At 39.6% G+C, this 20,728-nt stretch overlaps 1 protein-coding gene across 6 annotated transcripts in view; it reads left to right on the forward strand.

Annotated features, from left to right (window-relative positions):
- Unc5d (unc-5 netrin receptor D) overlaps positions 1-17,559 on the forward strand; it is a 537,437-nt gene extending 519,878 nt beyond the window's left edge. For all 6 annotated transcript variants that reach the window (XM_063240191.1, XM_063240193.1, XM_063240192.1 and 3 more), the window contains one exon: positions 11,343-17,559. In XM_063240191.1, coding sequence (XP_063096261.1) covers positions 11,343-11,547 — 205 coding nt within the window. In that variant the 3' untranslated portion in view covers positions 11,548-17,559. The remainder of the gene's footprint in view (positions 1-11,342) is intronic.
- Positions 17,560-20,728: the final 3,169 nt, after the last annotated feature.

The raw sequence follows: 20,728 nt of genomic DNA on the forward strand, positions 1-20,728 counted from the left end.
ATTGATAGACAGACACACACTACTTCAGACAGAAACTCAAAACACTGGCTTTGCTACCAATCCCTGTCAGCCCAAGTATGTCATTTACCATCCCATCTTTTCTCTTTCCAGAAATGCAGTTCATAGGACTGGAAATAAAGTAAATCTCTAATTTATGCTATAACATTTTATGATTTTTTTTTAAATAAAGGAAGAATACTTCTTCAAAGACGGGGCGGGGGAAATAGCTACTCAGCAGAATAGGGGGGCATCAGAAAGGCAAATATGCCAGAATTTTATGACTTTTAAGTTACTGTTTGGGGTAAAAAACTGCCACAAAGTATTGACATACCCACAGGACCTACAGGAGGAGCATTTTGCTCTATTTTAATCTGCATTTAGCCTTATGCAAAAGACCTAAAATGTGGACATCCCCCAAAGTCCTCATTTCTGGCATCCCACAGCAGGGGAAATGCATTCCACACAGGGAGCCTCAGTTTTGTGGCTGTTTGTGTCCTGAGATGAATGCGTACCACTGGAGCCTGACACCCCTCAGCCTGGTTTCTTTCTTGGGGGTCATAAACTTGAGCCCTTGATGTACCTGTTTGTTTGTGTGTTTATTTTTCCTAATATTCCATCTCCAAAGGCTAGATTCCCTTTAAAAAGTCAAATGCCTAATATATGGGAAATTTCTCACTTAATGCTCAAAATATGTAGATTCACAACAGATATTAGTCACCCCTTTGACACTGTCGTAGTAGTTGCCAAATTAGAATAGCATGAGTATAGGTAAGTGTACTTCTACCTAGAGATCTTTCACAGCTGACACATGCAATTTCAGTGAGTAGCATTTCCTGCTTCCTCTTTGTTCCTTAGCTTTCATCTTCAAAAGTAGCTTATCTGTTGGTAAGAATGATTTAAACTAGAGGTCAGGGGCTGGGGATTTAGCTCAGCGTTGTAAGCACCTGACTGGCAAGCACTAGGTTGTGAGTTGGATCCCCAGTACCAAAACAACAACATCAGCAACAAAAATAAATAAATAAACAAACAAACAAACAAATAAACTAGAGGTCAGGTTCTTTTCTGGAAAGGACCAGAAAGTAAGTAATTTAAGCCTTATAGGAATCCATTGTCACTGCTCAGCAACTGTTCATCTCTGCCTCTGTTGTGTGAGAACTGCCAGAACAAAACAAAACAAAACACACACACAGATAGACCTGGTTGCGTTTTAGTGCTCACAGAAATACATAAGAATCCATATCTGGCCTCCGCTTATGGGTTTCTATGGTTTGGTCTCACTTAGGAAAACCTCCATAGGAGTTGTCCCTTCCATCACGATAATTCCTGGACTGAGGATTCTCATTGGCTTCTACAGCCAAGTCTGCGCAAGGCAGAAGAGGCTGGCATGTGCCTACAGCACAGAGGCCACAAAATTTGGAGAAGCAGAATAGGAGGATGGCGACACAAACCACCTTGCACCCAGAGCCGAGTCTCCTCATTTTGCAGAAAGGCCCAATTCCTTTTGTGTTCTTATTGTACCAAGTATGTACATTTTCCTTCATGGAAAGAAATGGATGACAGGGAAGCAAGAGGCTTTCACATGTAATCCACCACAAGTTCTCAGTGTGATCACCAAACATTGTTTTCAGTCTTATAATTGAAAATATCAGTGTGACACTCAGAAATTTAAAATACAGAAAGCTAAAATCAACAATACAGCAACATTCTTAGATAAAGAAGCTACTTCAAAAGCTTTAGAGTTCATTAATTCAGGAGTTACAACAGAAAGATGATCAGGAAGGGTAGTGGATTGGTAACTGGTGGTTGATTTAAACACCAGCTGAACCGAATCAACATGTTGCTAAGCATGGATGGCCCCACCTGAGAGACTTGGAGAGGAAGAGCAGCGTTAGCATCATGGGTTCTCCTAAGTGTGGTTCTTGGGAGCTGTTGGTTCTCCTGGAGGAGCTTGCTGAGCTTCTTCCCTGATAGAAACTTGGCTTTTCTCATCATCAAGGGAGCTAGGGACCTTGTGGTCACTGAGAATGACTGAGGTTCACTTTGGGGGACCTCTGGTCCTTCCAGCGAGCAGCACTTCCTGTCTCCAGAGGGGAAGATATGTGCTGCCCAATCTCCAGGAGAAGCTGGTCACACTGACTTCCTCATACATACTCTGCCATTCCCATCATTGGAGGGGCCCCGGACCCACTGTCACTTAGGATTACTGTGGTGTGTTTCCCGGGACCCCTGGACCTTATTTTGAGCACTGCTTCTTGGCTCCAGTGCAGAACCCTCAACCTCCTAGCACAGATCCTTCATCGCACTGGCATAGACTTTCTAACTTCCTCTGCTGACCTGTGGGCTTTCTCGGCGCAGATCCATGAAATAGACTTGCATGAGCCATTTTCATGGGCTCTAGGTCCTCAGCTGAACTTATGCAGGTTATTGCAGTGGGATCCAGGTCCTCAGCTGGATTTTCTAGATCTTTAGTGTTGTGGACGGATTTCCTGTACTTTCTTTATATCTGACTCCTTGGGCAACCATTATAAATAATACTATAGATTTTGTGTCTTGTAATTGTTCTCCTTGAAGCCCCTGACTACAACAGAAAGCATAGAGTCAGTTATGTTATTCAGAGAACTGCCCTGTCTTGGTCTTGTGATAGTGCTTTTACAGTCTTCTCTTTTCAACTTCTGAAATTGTTAAAATGTTAGCAAAGTAACAGCTCTCAAGTCATGAAGGAAGAGTTTTTTCCAAAGAGAATGGAGAAAATATTTGACTTTTGTTTGCTTTTATTTTTAAAGCCAGTGAAAATGTTCTCTCTCTCTCCTTTTGGTAAGTGCACATGTCCCTGATGGTAATTTGCCATTTTGCCAAAAAGACTCCGCCTAGATCTGAAGGACAGAGAAGACAGGCAATGGAAAGTTATGAGAATGTATGACAGGACCACATATATGGTGCACGTGATATATCTGGCATCTTGGGTGGCCATCCAACTTCTGTCACAGGGTTCCTGCTAAATGAGCTACACAGCTCCACAAGGAATGTCACAGATAACAGTTCCAACTAGAGAGTCCTTGCGTAAACTGTATTACTCAGCATCCATGCTTGCAGCATTTCTAAGCTGAGATTGCACTTTGAATCTGTAAAATTAGCTGCAGTAACTCTCCATGTCAGTGCTCTGGGCTGCCTGTGATTGAGGAGTGGGGCTGAGAATTCAGGAATTGGCCACGTAGGTACTATCTGAACCTTTCTGCTTCAGCCAGAAGTAATCCCCTGTTTCTGAAGTTTCACAACACTTTGTGTTACTGATTTTTAGATTATAATTAAACATACCTAAATAAAATCATCTAGTTATAGACAGTTCACTAAATGTTTCTTGAATAAATAATATGAACCCTTTCATAGAATGGTGTACTTGACCTTAAAAACATGCCTCCTTCTAAACAGAATGATAAGAACAAGCATCAAGGGATTTAAAAGTTAACTATACAAGAAAACAATATATTACTAACGTTCTTTTCCCTTGGGTTTTAGTATCCAAAGTTTCAGGTCATTCTTTCATAAGGCCTCATGATTTCTATATTACAGAAATTTCCATCACTGTCACAGTGCTAAGGGGAAAGATGTACGAATTAAAGGTAGGTGCACAGGTAGAAGGTAAACAGATGGAAGGAAATTCCAAAAAAAGGAAGTACTGCATAAATCACACCCTATTAGCAGTTTTGCTCGAGGCCCTCCTTGATAGTATACTTGTTTGAAAATATATAAGCACTGTCAGGGAGACACATTTCTTATCGGTCAGCTCCTTAAAACACATCCAGTGTATTTCAGATGTTAGTATTAGTGGGTGATGGTATAAAAACTGAACAAAGGAAACCACTCAGATATCATGGCAGGTAGGCACTGCCGTGACCGCTCTTTCCACTGGATCCTTCCACAGGACCTTTAATGAGAAGCAGCATCAGCTCGCACGGAGGTCATGTCTTGCCATTTCCCTCTGCCCACCTTCTTAATTGGATGCAGACCAGTAGACAAATGGCCAGAGGGCATCAGGGTAGGACAGTGGAAGGTCAAAAGAAGCTTATTAATCTGGCTCTGAAGGTGGTTAATAACCTACTGAAGATGGTAGGAATTCAGAGTCAGGCTTGGGGTGAAGAGAGGAAAAAGGACCAAAAATGGTAAATACAAGGAACATATAGAATGTGCTCCATCTCCATGCCGGCGTTAAGGGAATCAACTATTATTACAGCAAACTAAGTTTCTTGGTTCTGTGGGCCAGAGGCTAGGAAACACATCCTCAGCTTTAAGTAATAAAACTGGGTGTGAGTCTGCCATTCCAGAAAGCAATCTTCATGACTCTTCTAAGAAGAATTAATACACAGGGTGATAGCATTACATAGGTCCTCGGAGGCAAAATATAATGAAGGTCAAATGAGACTGTCTGGTTCTAGCCCAGTGGACTTATGCAGGGTCTCAAATTTGAAAAGCCTTACAGTGAAGCCAGCGGGGACCAACACAGCAGAACAGTGGGTGTTTGGGCTTCTTTCTACTGAAGTCAATGACTCATGAAACTGCTCGCTAATGTGCAGCCAAGAAGAGATAGCCCTGGGACAAGTGCAGCCAAGCACAAGCTTTATATGCTTTGTGAGGGGCAAGTGTCCATCCTGAAGGCCATATAGGAAAGAAGACTTCATTCCCCCACCAAGATAACAAAACTTGTGCTCCCGCTAGAAACTCCAAGAGGTGACAGGAAGGATGTTGCTGTGTTTTCTAGGCAATGGTGAGTTTGTGCAGACCTTTGGAGGAACAGATTTTCCTCTAAGCTTATGTAATTTTCAGAAAAGACGGGCAAGCCAAGGCTCCATGATACTCTAAATGACCCCTTCTGCAAGCACGGTTTCAAATGATAGTGATAACCTGATACAGTCAGTGTATACGAAGATGTCTTCAAAACTCAAGAATGTAAAATCTTAGGTGACAGTTTACCTTATGAGAGTGCCCTTTAAAGGACCACTCCTTTTCACTTATTCATGAGGCTTGATGGACACATGTACTAAGTAGTTGGCGAGTGCGGAACATAAATATTTCTCCTCCCCTCACTCAGGGTTAGCACCGCAGTCTTTTTCTTGGAATAAATGGTGGTCATTCTACTTTGCCCTCAGGGTTGTCATCAAAGACTTTCAAGATTATCGAAGAGGAAAATTGAGTTTATTTTGAGTTACTTTTTTTTCCAATGATGTATATAAATTTCAAGAAAAGTCAAGATCTCGATTTGGTAGTTTTCCTTTCCCAAAGGGAGAGATTGCCATAGGCATATCCCAACAGGAATAAAACTGGAGACCGAAACAGGACCACACCTGCTGTTGTTATTTAGCAACTCACAGACTTTCAGGTACCAGGGCTTTAATATAAAATCTTCTTTATTTTTCAAAATCCAGGTGATAGAATTGGTAAGAGGATAATGATGGGGGGGGTGGATTTTACCAAATTAATTGGCCTGAAAGAATGAACGCACCACTCATGGCCAGGGCAGAGTGAGTGGCTCAACAGGACTTGGTTGTCTGTGTGCGTTGTCTGTGTGCTTTTCTGCTGGGTGATTCCCTGTAAGATTCAGAGGGGCCGTGCTATTTAACGTTCCCCTCCTACTGGTTAGTGAAGAGATTGCAGCCTTGCACTATCCAAAATCTGCTTTGGTGTTTGCTGTGTAACTGCAGTTAGGCTGCAGTTTGCTGGTGAAAAGCTTGCCAAATGGGCTTGGGAAGTGGTGTGTTCCACCGCTGCTGTTCAGCAAAGAGGCTGCCTTCTATTGGCATGTAAAGAACCTCATGGCTGGTTGTTTTGGGTGACATAAGAAGCTTTCGCTAAATGAGACAATTAGGATGATGACACTGATATTAATATTTTTAATTATGATCATGTTTCCATTCTTTAATACTATGCTATAGGATTATGCATGGTTCTTGTCCCATTCATAGGCAGCTTACCTAGTTTTCACTTTTATACTGCCAAACGAATCAGAAAGAAGGTAGTTCTAGAATGTGCTGCTTCTTTGCTTAAAAAAAAAAAAAAAAAAAAACCAAGTTGAGTGAGATATAAATGACAGTAATTCCTGGACTATAAGCATACTTCCGTCCCCCTGTCACAGGAGCAAATGGTCCCTCCTGAGTGCTGAGTGAAAGTCTAAATAGTTAATAAACTTAGGCCCTGTACTTGGTAGAAGGTGCCTTCTCACACTGCAGCTCAAATGTGGCCCTTTTATTGTATTTTAGTTTGAAATTTATTCTCACAATTAGTCACAGAACAGCTTGCAGCTTGTGACTAGGTTCCTTGGCCCCCTGGTAGCACGGTTCTGAAGTACTTAGCAAAACAAAGCAGGCTTTGTTATCTGGAACTGAAAGTGTAAAGGAGTCCTTTTTAGGCCACATGCAAGAAGGGCGTCCTTGGTAGCTCTTCAGCACAGTTCCCCAGGGCTAAGATACAAACTCAGACATGTGCCTTTCTGTCCATTACTGCTATCTCACCCTTTGTTCACTGATGGAGGATTTAGATGTATGAGTCCCTAGGTATTTGCATTTGAATACTGCAGGGATTCTCAAAGACCAGAAAGCTCTCATAGAACTAAAGAAAAGGAAGCCAGCAGCCTTTCTGGCTGAGTTTCCTTTTAATAAAATTAGCCCTCTGTTTCAATAATTTTTAAAGACCTTCTGATAGAACTGTTCTATCACCTTCTATGGCAGAATTTTATCATGACTGCTTAGTGCTCTTTGCCTCTCACTTTGTATGCCCAAAAGAAATTAGAACGTTCAATACCTATTCTCAAACACCCTTAAAGCTGACCTAAATGTAATAGTAACTTACACAGCTGTTAGTATTTTGAAAACTAAGATTCTATATAATAAAGATAGTGGAGGGGACGACCATAGGGGAAGAGGATGTCAAAAGAATTATGATGTTAGGTACACATATCAGCCCCCCACAATGAATGTAATCATTGCAAACATGTACTAAGGAAATTTGAATTTTAAAAAAATCTTTAGCTTTGAAAATTGTCTGGTGCTTAGCCAGTGAAATTGGTGGGGATTCCAGTTCTACCCTGGCTTCCACATAAAGCACAAGCTTTTAGCTGGGGGCAAGGGACAGGGAGAGAGAAGTCTCTGAACCGTAAAGTTAATCTCCCTCTTAATAAAGGTTTGGGAACTCAGGTGTATAGAAAGTACTTAAGCTCAACAAAACAAAATTAATAAACAATTACTATTCAATGAGCCTACATGGAAAAATTTATTTTGCTGTCGTAGCATAAGCTTTGATCTTCTTGTTCATATGTGTTTTACAGTATATGTGTACTTAATGGGAGTTTTAAAAATCAGTCATAGAGTCCATCAATTTTAGAGCAAATAAATTGAGGTCATACAATGATTCTAAAGTACATTCCTAAATTTCAGAAGTTAGATCATCTTACCTTCCTTATATACAACATTTTTATAGCAGCATAGAAACTAAATCTTGATTTTCTGTTACCTCAGTAGAACAAAATTTGCAAAAGCTGTGTGATAAAAGGATTCCTGAAATGCAGTGCATAGAAAAGAAAATATAGAAGCATCAAATTTGAACGTAGTAAATAGGGGTTACATTAAAACTTTTCATCGAGAAAGAAAACAATAAAGTTTCACTTATAGTCTCCTACCTAATTATTCAGGATTACTATTTTTTGCTAATGTTTTGGTTTCATTTGAAGAGAGACAGACTGACACACTTAAAAAAATGCTGCTTAACTTCAGCTATTGCTGTGAATCATATTTTGTAGTAGTATGAATGTCCCTGAGATGTCCCTGAGCTATGCACATTTGTTTCCTGGTACTGCATGTAGCCGCAAGATCATGAGAGAAATAGGCCACATAGATTAGGGTCAGAGTATTCTTTAAAGGGTGATATGCAGATAGCCAAATGGGTTGATGGAACACCAATTTTCAAAATTCATAATGCATTTGCATCCATGTACTCAATAAAATAGCATAGCTATATTTGAGGAGTTGTTCATTAGGATTTCAGGGGTTTTAGATATTCATTTTTCTGTTGTAGATTATAAGTATACTTTAATACTTATTACTTGCAAAGCTGATTGCATTATTTGTGAAAAGGCTGATAAGCTCCTCTGTGGATGTACTAAAATGAAGTAGAATTTGAAATTTGGATGTGTTATGCTGAGTGTAAATTTGAAAAAATAAATGTAAAACTTGCTTTGGGAAGCACATTTCACTAGCTACAATATGTTCAAAGATTTCTGCCAAGTGAGTTTTATTTCTGACTCCTTTGATCATTTAGTTTCCTTTAGCCCTCAATGCCTATTCCAGAATATGGACCGCTGCAGGACTGTGCAGTGGTACATGGCTAGCAGGAGTCCTGAGTTCTGCCCTGAGTTCTACCTGCTGGTAAGCAGGTGTACCCAGAACACCTGCCTCCCCAGTTAGATCATGAATAGTTTGCATGTTGCATTGAAACAAAAAATTCATCACTTTCAAAGAATATTGTTTATGCCTCTCTCCCACTTTCAGTATTGTACTTTTCACAGTTGGTCTCCTTGTCATGTCTCCAAGTGTCAAAGGTGTTTAAAAGGATAAAGCCCTCTGAATACTTGGAAGCAGAACACATAGGTTGGAATTCAGAAACTTTGGCCATCCAGGTACATCCCAAACCATGAGACTCAGGCTAATCCTTCAAATAGCAGTCACCTATGAACATGTAGTTTGGTTTATAAGTAGCACAGGGCAGGGGTCAGCACAATGGGGACAGCCACACGTGGCTTATGATAGTCTGTTTTCATAGCCACCGCTAAGAATTTTTTTTTTCACATTTTTAAATGGTCAGAAAAATTCAAAAGGAGAATAGTAAGTAATGTGGGAAAAAAGGAAACTTTAACAATCAAATTTCTATGTTACTAAGTGAAGTTTTAGCAGAAGAAAACCACATTCATTAGCATCTGCATTACCAAAGACTGCTTTTTTTTTTTTTTTGCACTACCTTGGAGGGGCAGAGTTACTGCCACAGAGAATGAATGAGAGGTGCCAAGTCTAGAAATATTTACTGTTCCACTCTTTACAGAAAACATTGTCAACCTTAATGTAGATTGTAGGCTAACTTCTGGGTTAATAGGAGCATAACCAGTCACTTCCACAGAAGCCAAGATCATGGATGCTCAATAGCGAATATGAATCTGCATCCTCAGTAAGATGTGAGGAAGCTGGAGCCGCCCTTGTTGCTGTTGCTGTTCTCTGAGAAAACAAAAGCACGTCCCTGGTCATCATTCTGATAATGGATGTGAAAAGAGATGGTCCTTAAGTCCCAGGGTGGACTCCAGCCTCAGTACTTAGGGTGCTTCCCCCCAACTATTCCTCCAGTCTACATCCTGCTGAAAATGAGTGATACAGTCCCATTTCCACATGGCCAGGAAGGTGCCAACGTTCAAGACAGATTTCTCCAATAAAAGAAAAGGGATACCTTCAGAGACCGGAGTGGGGTTTGTTGTACCATTTCTATTGAGGTAGAAATAAGTAACCATTTTTTAAAAATTAAGAAACGAAAGAGATTTTTAAAAAGAAGTAGAAGAACATCTTTGAGCTGGCCACCTACCTCTCTCAGTTAAAGTTACATAGGTAGAGGAATATATATGTAGCGACTTGGATATCTATGCTGTGGGCAGTCATTGGGCTGCAAAGGATCTCTTAAAATTTTGGAAAGGATAAAATTTTATTTAGAACAGCTGTGTGTGTGTGTGTGGCTTGTCAATGGTAATGTGCCATTACAAACATGTCTTCTCTTCCAAGTGCTCTTTATATAAATCCACTTAGTGAGTGCCTGTGGAGCACAGTGTTAGAGAGCAGTACCATCCCTAAAGCAGACACTTCGCAAAAGCTTTAACTCATCATAATTTCACCAGGACTGACATTTCTGTCCTTACTGTATGAGTGCCTGTGAGAAACAGGGACCTTTACAAATCCTTTGCATTATCCTAGTCTTCATTGCAGCAGAGTTTAGAAGGTTATCATTTTTCCACTGAAGAAACTGTGTCATCTGGACACAGTCTTGTAAGACTCAATTATTCAGGTAATGGGTGTTGAATAAACACCTGTCAGTGTGTTATGATAAGTGTTGTAGCAAATTCAGAAACTCATTTAAATATGATCCTTAGCTTTCAGGCATTTATAGTCAAATTGGCAAGACAGAGTTCACACACACACACCAGAAATAAAAGTCTGAGCCAAGGATAACAAAAGTTCAGAGAAGATATAAATCGTTTTGGGGGAAGAGGAAGTGAGGTGTGAACCACACTCTGTAGGAGTGCATGCTTTTGAAAAACAGGGCGAAGGAAGGAAGTGGACATTCTTAGTGAGTGGAACAGATTAAATGAAAGCAAGAAGCAAAGTATTACAGAAGTCAGGACTGATGGCTCAAGGACCAAAAGAGGACGGGGACATGTGGATTAGGCATATTTACGCAAACACACAGATTTCCTGACATACGTGTCATATACCTGGATAACTACTGATGGCTGACAAAGGGAGGCATTGAATAAATTAGAATAAATGTGACTGAGGAAATAGAAGCAGTGTGCATTTGATGTAGAATTTGGAGACAGAATTTGGAAACTTTTGCTGTGATTCAGGCCAAAAAGCGATGGGATATAAATTACTTATGAGTAATATGACTGGAGAGGAAGGGAAAGCCAGTGAATATACCACACAGGATGAAACAGTACTGAGGGAGGGGGCAGTTACAAATGGCATAGTGTGACAATGACAAGATACGGCTGTAAACACTAGGATGCTTGTTACAGTTACAAAGGGAACTAACTTGCAGGCATGGAGATGGTGTCAGTCTCTGGCACCCTGAGTGTGAGGAGATGGAGGCACATGTGACCCTCAGGCATGTAGGGATCCCTGACTAGCTCTCTGTAACTAGAACTGCCAAGACTGGAGATGCAGATTTAGATGCTTGGAATTTCCTACACCATTTCACATACGGGCCCACTGAGGAAGAAGAGCAAGAAACCAAGACTTGGCAGTCCGTATGTTTCCTGAATTTGGGAGGGGTCAGATATTTTTACAGCTAGGAATGAGTTATCACAGAAACTAATGGAGTAATTTCAAGGGAATGATCAAGAGAGAAACGTGCTGTTCCAGCAAAGAAAACAGACAAGACTTTTAGGCCCCAGGTAGCATTTCAGAGTACAGTTTCAGTCAAGGACAAAGACTCGACTGCCCCAGATCTGTTGGTATAACTTTCTATCCCTTGGAAATTATATCTACTAAAGTCGATCGAAAATTTTCACGTGGTGATTTTTATTTTTGTTTGACTCTCTCTAGGAATTTGTCTTATTTTGCTACACAGAGTAGCCCATCTGCTGTCATTTTGAACCTGTGGGAAGCTCGTCATCAGCACGACGGTGACCTTGACTCCCTGGCCTGTGCCCTTGAAGAAATTGGAAGGACACACACGAAACTCTCGAACATTACAGAATCGCAGCTTGATGAAGCCGACTTCAATTACAGCAGGCAAAATGGACTCTAGTCAACTTCCTCTCTTGAGGGAGAGAGATGGCCAGTTTTGGGACATTGCTTTAAGTGGGAAAGTGGCAGCTTTCTACCCAGTGGCATTTGGGGAATTCAGCCTTTATAATCAGTGAGATTCCCTGGTTGACACTTGTATAGGTGGAAGATGTTAGTCGGGCAAGTCCAAGTTCTTTTACACAGAGGAGAGCTGTACTGTCTCTTTTGAATCTATACACAGGTTAACGATAGATGCAAGGATAGATTTGAAATGGCCAGGATAGAAGGGAGGGCATATCTACAGTATCTGAAGTAGCTGTGGAAAGAGGTGAGCTATGATAAATCTAGGAGGCAGATTGCTTAAGTGCATGTTCTAAAACAGGCTTTTAATGATATGCCCCATAGGATCAGCTGATCATGATACCAGATTGTCAGAGTTTGTCTACTAACTGGCATCTGTGAGTTTGGGAATCATTGTAAAACTGGTTTTTACAATGAAACATAGTTGCCAATCCATTCTTAGGACTTCACCATTGTGAAGGAGGCACACAGAATTTAGAATCTGAATCTGTCGCACCAGCACCAATTTCCTGTCTGTACTAGCCACGTAATGGAAACAAGATTGAAAACTACAAGAACAAACTAGTTCTTGTAGTGTACCTCACTTTCATTTTTTCCAGGAGACAAACCCACCCATAATCTTTCTTGACCCACTGGAATAGAATAAGTTCAAGGAACATAACGAGACTTTTTGGTATGAAAATTTATTCCATCTCTATTCCCAGATATTCCATTCCATTCAAACTGCCGAGTGTCATTAGAGCACAACTGATTACATGGACATGGAGATATAGCAAAGGTCCAGCCAGATCAAGGATACATTTGAGCTGAGACATCGTAGTTCTTAAATAAGCGGTCACTCTGAGAGACAGATGTCAATCAGTCTAGTGCAGGGGCAGATTTGTGATAAGGGAATGAGAAGTTTTACTATGCTTTCCAACCCAAATTCTAGAAATTCTCAAGCTTTTCAGTTTTATGTCATCACAAAACCTCTCTGTAGGGCTGTAAGATCTCATCCTTTTGCCTCTTGGAGAGTTAGCAGATGGTCTTTGCTCTAAGTGATATGTCAGTAAACAGACCTAAGGAATACCTCTGCTGTGGTAACCCTGGAATCACACGCATCCTGCAGGAGCCTCAGGCTCAGACTGCTCACCTTTATCACATAGTATTCTTTGGAGAGTTATTAATACGTGGCTATCACTTTATCATTGCTTTAAAAGAGGAGTCAGTAATATCATAAAGAATGAAAATTATGGATGATTCACAATACTCATCAGTTGACTCTATCTCTTTATCCTTTTCAATTATTTTTGACAAAATAGACTAAAGATGAACAGATAAGAGTAGCATTCTACTGCTCATCCTCTGGTAGATGTTCCCATTAGCTGTTCACAATCAGAACAACCAAAGTCAACCAAGATGAACCACATGGCAGCTCATCAGGTACTTAGAGGTTGGCTACCTTAGAATAGGATAAAAGTAGCCAAGGAATGAAAGAAACAAGGAATACTTGACAATGGCATATGATCGGGTTTTTTAAAAAGTTTTTTGTAAATCCCTTGTTTAAAAAAAAAAAAAAAAAGTATTATGGATCTCCTCTCGAGAGGAAAGAGAGCTGAAGCCAGGTAGAATTTAGGATACCATGGGTAAGCACTGAAGAAGTCTTCAGTGCACTGGCCATTTTCTCTAACTGATGTGTGGTATACGTGGTCCCCTGTAGTAGATAGAAGGCTTTGCTGTATGTAACTCAAAAGCATTTGCTTTTCTCAGGAACCAAAGGCTTATTACATAAAACAAACAAATCATCTTAGAACCATCAAGCATATTTTCAAAATATCATACCTAGGTCAGGGAAACACCGTTTTGCTAATGTGCTCCACTTGTTTATTTCTTCTGGGGAATAACTCAGAGACAATATGAAAATGTGATTCACTTGATATTACTAATAGATCTTAGAAAGAGAGAGGTGAAAATGGATGGCCAGTCACAGTACACTAGTCAGTTGCCTGGCATCGCTGGGTGCAGACAGACTGTGTTAATCTGTAGAGAAATAACCTGTCTACGCACACTGGGGAGCTTATGTTAACGTACACCTTGGAAGATTTCATTTTAAATCACCTTCACTTTTTTCTCTTTCCTTCTAATAGGCCTATTAGCTGTTTCATCTGTTCGATGAATCCACACAAGTCCTTTGTTGAATTTTTTAAAATATTTTAAAAGAGATGAAATTTAAGTGATTTCCCTTGGAACCTCTCTTGATTACTTTAAAATAAGATGAAATTATGTTTAATCTCAGAATGCAAAATTTTCCCCATTTTGGGGATTTTTCTTTTGGCCAGGATTTATCGACACCTTTGAACATCACATCACTTACAGGGAAAGGTTAATATGAATCTCCTCAGATTTCAACCCAAGTTTCATTCAGATTCTTTTTTGTTGTTTCTGGTTTTCCTTTTTTTTTTTTTTTTTTTTGTCTTTTTCTTTTTTTATCGGTACCGGGGATCGAACTCACAACCACTTGCCTGCAAGGCAGGTGCTTATGCCGCTGAGCTAAATCTCTAGCCACTTCTGTTTTTCCTTTATGTTTCTTTCTGCAGTTATTCTACTACACAGGCTTTCTATAATAATGTATGAAATTCTGTAGTTGCTAAATGTTCAGTATCATGCAGTGCTTTACAACAGAACTTCAAAAAGAACCCAGGGTTGTGAGATTTATAGCCCAAGATATGTGTGTAGGGCAAAGGGATTGCCAGTCACAGTAAGTTTGCATTTGAACGTATGGTTAATTACTGGGACCCAAAGCTTTTTCTATGATACTTCCTGTCGCTACACTAATATCTGTCTTGAAAGATATTTACTCCTTAGTCTAAGCACTTACTTTGGAAGTCTTATGGTTTGAGTACAAAGTAAAGCAAAAATCAAAAATGGCCCTAAATTCTTTGCAGGTTTTTTTTTTTTTTTTCCAAACCATCCCACTTAATGCCAAATCTTTCAGTGCTCACAGACATTTAAATCTAACAGGCATGCTTTAAACATGACTAAAAATTATTCCACCAAAATGTTACAATTCATAGCTTCGCCAGACTACAGCATCATAAAGTTAAATTCACAATCTTTACAACGCTGCTTGTACAGTCTGACTGGATTACATTAGAATCCTTTAAGCCAAAAGGACGCTCACTGTAGATTTAAATACGAACTTCATTTACTGGTTTAGGCAGTCTCATAAAATTGAGATGTACTCCCACAAAAAATTTATTGGCCTTTTTGTAAAAGACGAAAAAGAACTGACAGTTCTCTTTAAAGAGGGGAATTTTTCTCTATTATTTTTATTCTGACCACAGAGGTTATCCTGCATCATGGTCCCTGTATTTTTCTTTTAGTTGGCTTTGAGAGGTAATGTTAAGTCAAATCACTAAAACGAGATTCTTCTTTTGGATTAAAAGTCCTGGAATTATTGTAGTTACGTTGCTTGACAAAAATTCTCCACCCCAGGACTGATAAACAAAGGTAGATAGAAACACATTATAATAGGTTTTAGATCATGTTTCTCTGCTTGCCAACCAGTGGCAAAGTTACCAGTGGATTTCACAATGGTACAAAAGTCTCTTGAAATGCATTTGTTTTTCCTTTTCCCATCTGCTCTTCAGTTTCTGGCTCTCCCTGCCCTCTGTGAATGCGCCGAATGCTCTAGCTGTCAGATGTGTTGAAGATGATGTTCTCTGAAGTCTCCCTTTCAGGTCTGTAGAGGTCACAGGAAGCAGGAAGTTGCTGAGCAACGTGTCTGTCTGGCCCATTGTGGCCCATTTTCATTCCTTTCCTCATGAAACATTGCAAGGCTTGAATCCTAGCTCCCCATTGACTGGACTCGAGGTGACAGCCACAGCAAATGGGAGAGCAAAATGCTGGCCTACAGATGGTGAAAACATTTTCTTAGCCTTTTGGTGTTCGTTGCCATAGCGCCGTATTTGAAAATTGATGCTTTAGCCAAAAGCCAAACAGCCACCGTTTCCGTAGTATCCACTGTTTCGTCTGCATAGACTTTTTCCTGAACTACAAGCAGAAACGTATTTTGTCAAATGTCACAAAAGTGAAAATGTTACTAATCTTAGATGTGTTGCATATTTTGTGTTTTCCTCTCCAAACTCTTTCAAAAGCTGCAGTTATAAAGCTGTTTGGCTGTGTTGACAGCATGTGGTGTTTTTCGCAAAAGCAGTTCTAGGAGAGCCAGCGTCTCTCACGGACTCCTCCTCGCATCCCCACTCCGGGGTCGTCAACAGGATCAAAATGGCAATTTAGAACGCTGTCATTTTGCAGAAGCTAGAAGGGGAGGAAACCAGACCTGGCTGTTAGTCACTAGTGTGTAGTACTGTGATCTGAAGTAGGAACTTTAACTCCCATAGAATAATCGTGGTTTTTGAAGCAGCTACTCATTGCTTTTTCCTTTTGCTGTTAAGATCATGGATTTGGAGCGTCCTCACGAGGTGGGCCTGAGACAGTAACATTTAAACTTCATGTCTTGGAACCTACCCCCAACTGAACCCAAAGATTACAAAGGCAGTAAGCTTCATGTTTAGGCCTAAGCTTGGAAATTCCCTTCCCTACCCCTTCTATTATGTTTAGGTGGGATTATGTCTTTTTTCTCCCAGAAATTTATAATTTTGATTGCAGAATATATAATTGGTAATACAGTTCTTTGCATGCATGAAAATATATATAAAAGTTCTTTTTGCAGAAGACCTTGTTACAATGAAGATGCCCTTTTGTCTCAGATTTTGCTAACTGTACAAAAACATTTCATTTACTTCAAGCATTATGTACACCCAAATTCCAAAAGTGAACAATATTTTCAATTGAAAACTTGAAAACTTACTATCTCTGGCAAGTAGAGATTTAATTGTGTTCCTAGTGAGTCATCACAGGAGAGATGTTATTTGAAAGACGTGTATAAGTGGAATATCATGCCTTATGACTGAGTCACCTTGATAAAAAAACCACAGACATCCAAATAAGAATTGGATCAAATCGTTCTAATATGGCAGCATTCGCTAGTTCTGATGGTTCTGAGTGGGGCAGTCACACACAGGCAGTCACCTGAGTCGCATCCTAGAGAAACTGAAACCACCCCTCAGAAACACCAAGGTGTGTGCTAATGTACCACATTCCCACTCAGCACTTCTCTGCAGGGAGGTGGGGAAACGCTCCAGCTGCCAGAACCTTCTGGTCAGAAGCAATACTTTCTCCTTTTGTAAATTGGAATCAAGACAGTTTCCATTCCTTACAATTGTATCTGATCAACACATGCACTCAAATCCTGGCCTCGAAATCCTGCAGATATTAACAGGTAGGAGGAAGTTGGCTTATTCTCCTAGCCCAAATTACAAACCAAAAACATGAGTCATTGTTTATCTCCATGTCAGTATGGCAGAATTTAAAACAGATTTTGCTTTGTTCTGTTTATTTGGGGGAAGGTCCGTGGGGGGTGTTCTTGCAAGTGACTCATATCTCAAACCCATGCCACTCACAACTTTTATTTGATGTGTTCAAAGCCAAAATAAATTCAGTATGATTTGAAAAGTGGGGCTGAACACTAAATTCGACATGAAGCTGAAGGAGTGAACAAGCCAGAGGGGAGAGTTTGAATAAAGCATGGCCTTGGCTTCATACCACACTTTTTGTGCCTTGTATTATCAATGTAAATTCTGAATGTTGTACAGTAAACTTGGATGGACTTCTTAGAGAAGGCTGCACTGGCTTCTTTTCAGCACATGTACAGACCTATAAATATATATACATATATATTTGGTAATGCCAAACAGCTGTGTTATATTGTACTGAACAAAATGGACAGTTGGATGTTTTATGTAGAGTTTGAAAAAAAAACTGGATGGTTACAGACTTTTCAAGATAAATGTACAGACGTAAATTACCGCCTATCAGTTATTTATGAATAAAGAGTCTTTTATTGAGGATACTCTGTGAGTGGGACTTTGAAATCTCAGTGAGGATCCCTCTCTCTTTGTGTATCTCCTGCCATATATTAGCAAAAGTGGGAATGTTCTCTACAAGGGTAATTTCCAATTCCCTGCTGATGCATAGAGCCTAACTTTTCACTCTGGCCTCAAGGATGAGACAATGTGAGATTACCAAAAGCAAAGAGACTGTTTCTAACACACATACAAGCACACCCTTTTCCTTGGGGTGCCATTTTATATACCAGTACGTAAACATAGCCACACCACCAGCATGACTTGGAAACCATACATCTTATTCTGGAAGTTATTTTTATAAATTGTAAAGAACATTTTCCACCTCTCCATGGGAAAATATCAAAACAATCACATCATACATTTTAAATACATCCTAACTGAATGTATTTTCAATGTGTATTAAAATGCTGAGTGTTCGCAAAAATTTAATTATAAGAACTTAGAGAACTGGATAGATCCAATTTAAGTAATGTGCTCTATTATAAAAAAAATGGTATCTTGTCTACTTAAACTAGTGGTTAATAAGTTTTTAGGAAAGTCAAGGCTTTTTTTGAAGTTTCTTTTTTAAAAATACTATCTTGAAACAAAATCTGTTTAGTTTTGTGTTTCAAATTAAGTTTGGGAAGCTATGAGGTAAATTTTAACATCACTAAGTGCTAAAAAGCTTTATGTGTGGCAAAGGTCAAATGAATGTAGTAGATCTTGAACGGGGGAGCAGTTCCTGAACCTCCATGACCCTGTTACTCCTGCCCTTCCATCATCTGTCCAGGACAGGTTCAAATATCCACAATGTGGCTATGAGTGGTTCCACCTGTTTTGTCTGAGCACTTTAAGGCAGGCAGGGCTTTAAAACTGACTAAAATACATATTTTAAGTGGACAGAAGGAAAATTAGTTTTGGTGACTGTGATAACTCGGACCCTGGTATAAAATCCAAGGAAGCAAGAAATTAAAATTTGGGAAGCAAAGGCTTTATTAGGTAAAATCCAGGCCTGGTGACGAGTCTCCGGGAGCCAATTTGGAGACTGCGCACCTCACAGCTAAGAGTCAGGTCTTTTATCTTGTAAATCCACAAACAGCTGCTGGTCACACAATGTAAGGAAGGGGATGGGGGTGTGACGCACTACAAAGCAGAAACGGCAATTGCAAGTCTCCCTGCATACTAGCAAGTTTAGACAAGAAGAAATCTTGTTTTTCTTATCAAAGAATAGAGAAGTCTAACAGCAATTAACAACCTTAGTTACCCTACTTTGTCAACACAACTGTTATTTGTAGAGGGCAACAATGGTTAACATATCAGTCCTTTACTCGGAAAAGGAAAACACACATTTACAGTAAGGCCAAGTTACAGGTATTGCTATGATAAAAACTAAGCTATTTTTGTGAAGAATGTACAATCTAATACAATCTAATGCAATTAACACAATCTGTGACGGGCTACCGGGTAGGGAAGACCCAGGTTGTCAGGAGCTATTACCTCAGGCCTTTGTTTTATGGCCTTTAGGAAGTTAAAACTTAACCTAGTTAGATTTGAAGGGAGAAGGGGAGGGGAAGCAGCAGGTGGGCTTATACAGAACAGACCTTACAGCGCGATAGTTAGGGGGCCTTAGGTTATAACAGTGACCTTGAGCTAGGTAAAGCAGTCATAGTAAAGTTAAAAGCCCTGTTTCAATATTATTCAAATACTTAAATGGATTCAACTTGCATTGATCAAGACAAATTTCTCTAAAATAACTAGCATAAGCATCCAGATCTATTTAATTCATTCAGATGAACATGTAACAGGTTGGGTTTAATCTGTAATAAGATATACAAATTAAGGCTTTAAAATATTTAATTAAAAATGCTTTACCCAGGTGAGGAAATCATTCTGTGTGCGTTCACTTATTTGAGGCTCATTTATGATTGTTCTAGGTAATGAACATGTGTTAGAATTCGATTGTATTGTGACAGGAGTCTACTCAGTGACTCAAAAAATATTTAGCATTCAGGGGCTGGGGATTTAGCTCAGTGGCATAAGCGCCTGTCTTGCAAGCAGGCAGTCATGAGTTTGATCCCTGGTACCGATAAAAAAAAGGAAAAAGACAAAAAAAAAAAAAAAAGAAGAATAAAAAAAAATATTTAGCATTCACTGTGAGACCAGAGTTGGATTCAGCTCCTGGCCTTGTCACTTACTACCTAAAATTAGGCAACATACTTACATATCTGTCTCCTATATAATACATAGATGGTAACAGAATTTCACATTCTTCTCAAAAATGAAGAATAAATGAAAATACCGAATGCCCGTAGCACGCTGCAGGAAACTTGGGGAGCAATAACTAGGGTTTCCCTTTCATCAGATAATACAGAAGCAGTGAGTAGAGCAATCAGCAGAAAGTTTGAGGGCAGACTAGTTTTAGTAATCGTGAGTCTGCTGCTCTGGCTATGTGAACTTGGTCAAGAAACGGTTTCTATTTGAAGGAAGCTAATCACCTTCAGTTTGATGGGCAGTCAGTAAAGAGTCACAACAATTCGATCGTAGAGCAATGATGGTGAGCCTCCTAGAGTGTTCCGTGAAAACAAGTAGACAGCTGTGGCATGCATGCCCTAGGTTTGCCCACACTGTCTAGAGCATTTATTACAATAAGTTTATAAGAGTACACTGTTATGCACTCCAATGTTAGCACCTTTCCTATAAGCGAAGGTTATCTAAGAAGAATGTATCGCTAACCATGAAATATGTGAAATGAAATTTATTTTCAACTGTTAATGCTTAATACCATGAGATTTAAAAAATACCAGTTATTTTAGCAGAAATTTAAGACAGGTGGTGAGACAGAGATGTGTTTAAAATAAATCTATCACTTAGACAAATAACATATTCAAATAGTGTTCTTACACAGGTGCTCAATCAATGAGCTGACCATTTTCTGGTTTTCAAAGGACATGAAGGCCTTAAAATTATGAATGTGTGTCCAAATTCAACATGAAAGAGTTAACCTAAGCCCTATTCATCACCTGCTATATGGCATATGTAATGCCCTTGGTAACTGTTGAATAATGACATGGACCCAGCCATCAAGCCAAAGATGAACTTTATACCATCGGAAAATAAGCATCATGAAAGAGCCCAGTGCAGTACATTAGGGAAGGTCTGAAGAGAAACACCAAC

Source organism: Cavia porcellus, unplaced genomic scaffold (assembly GCF_034190915.1).
Source record: "Cavia porcellus strain 051 isolate PalLab524CR breed Dunkin Hartley unplaced genomic scaffold, mCavPor4.1 scaffold_29, whole genome shotgun sequence".
Classification (NCBI taxonomy): Eukaryota; Metazoa; Chordata; class Mammalia; order Rodentia; family Caviidae; genus Cavia; species Cavia porcellus.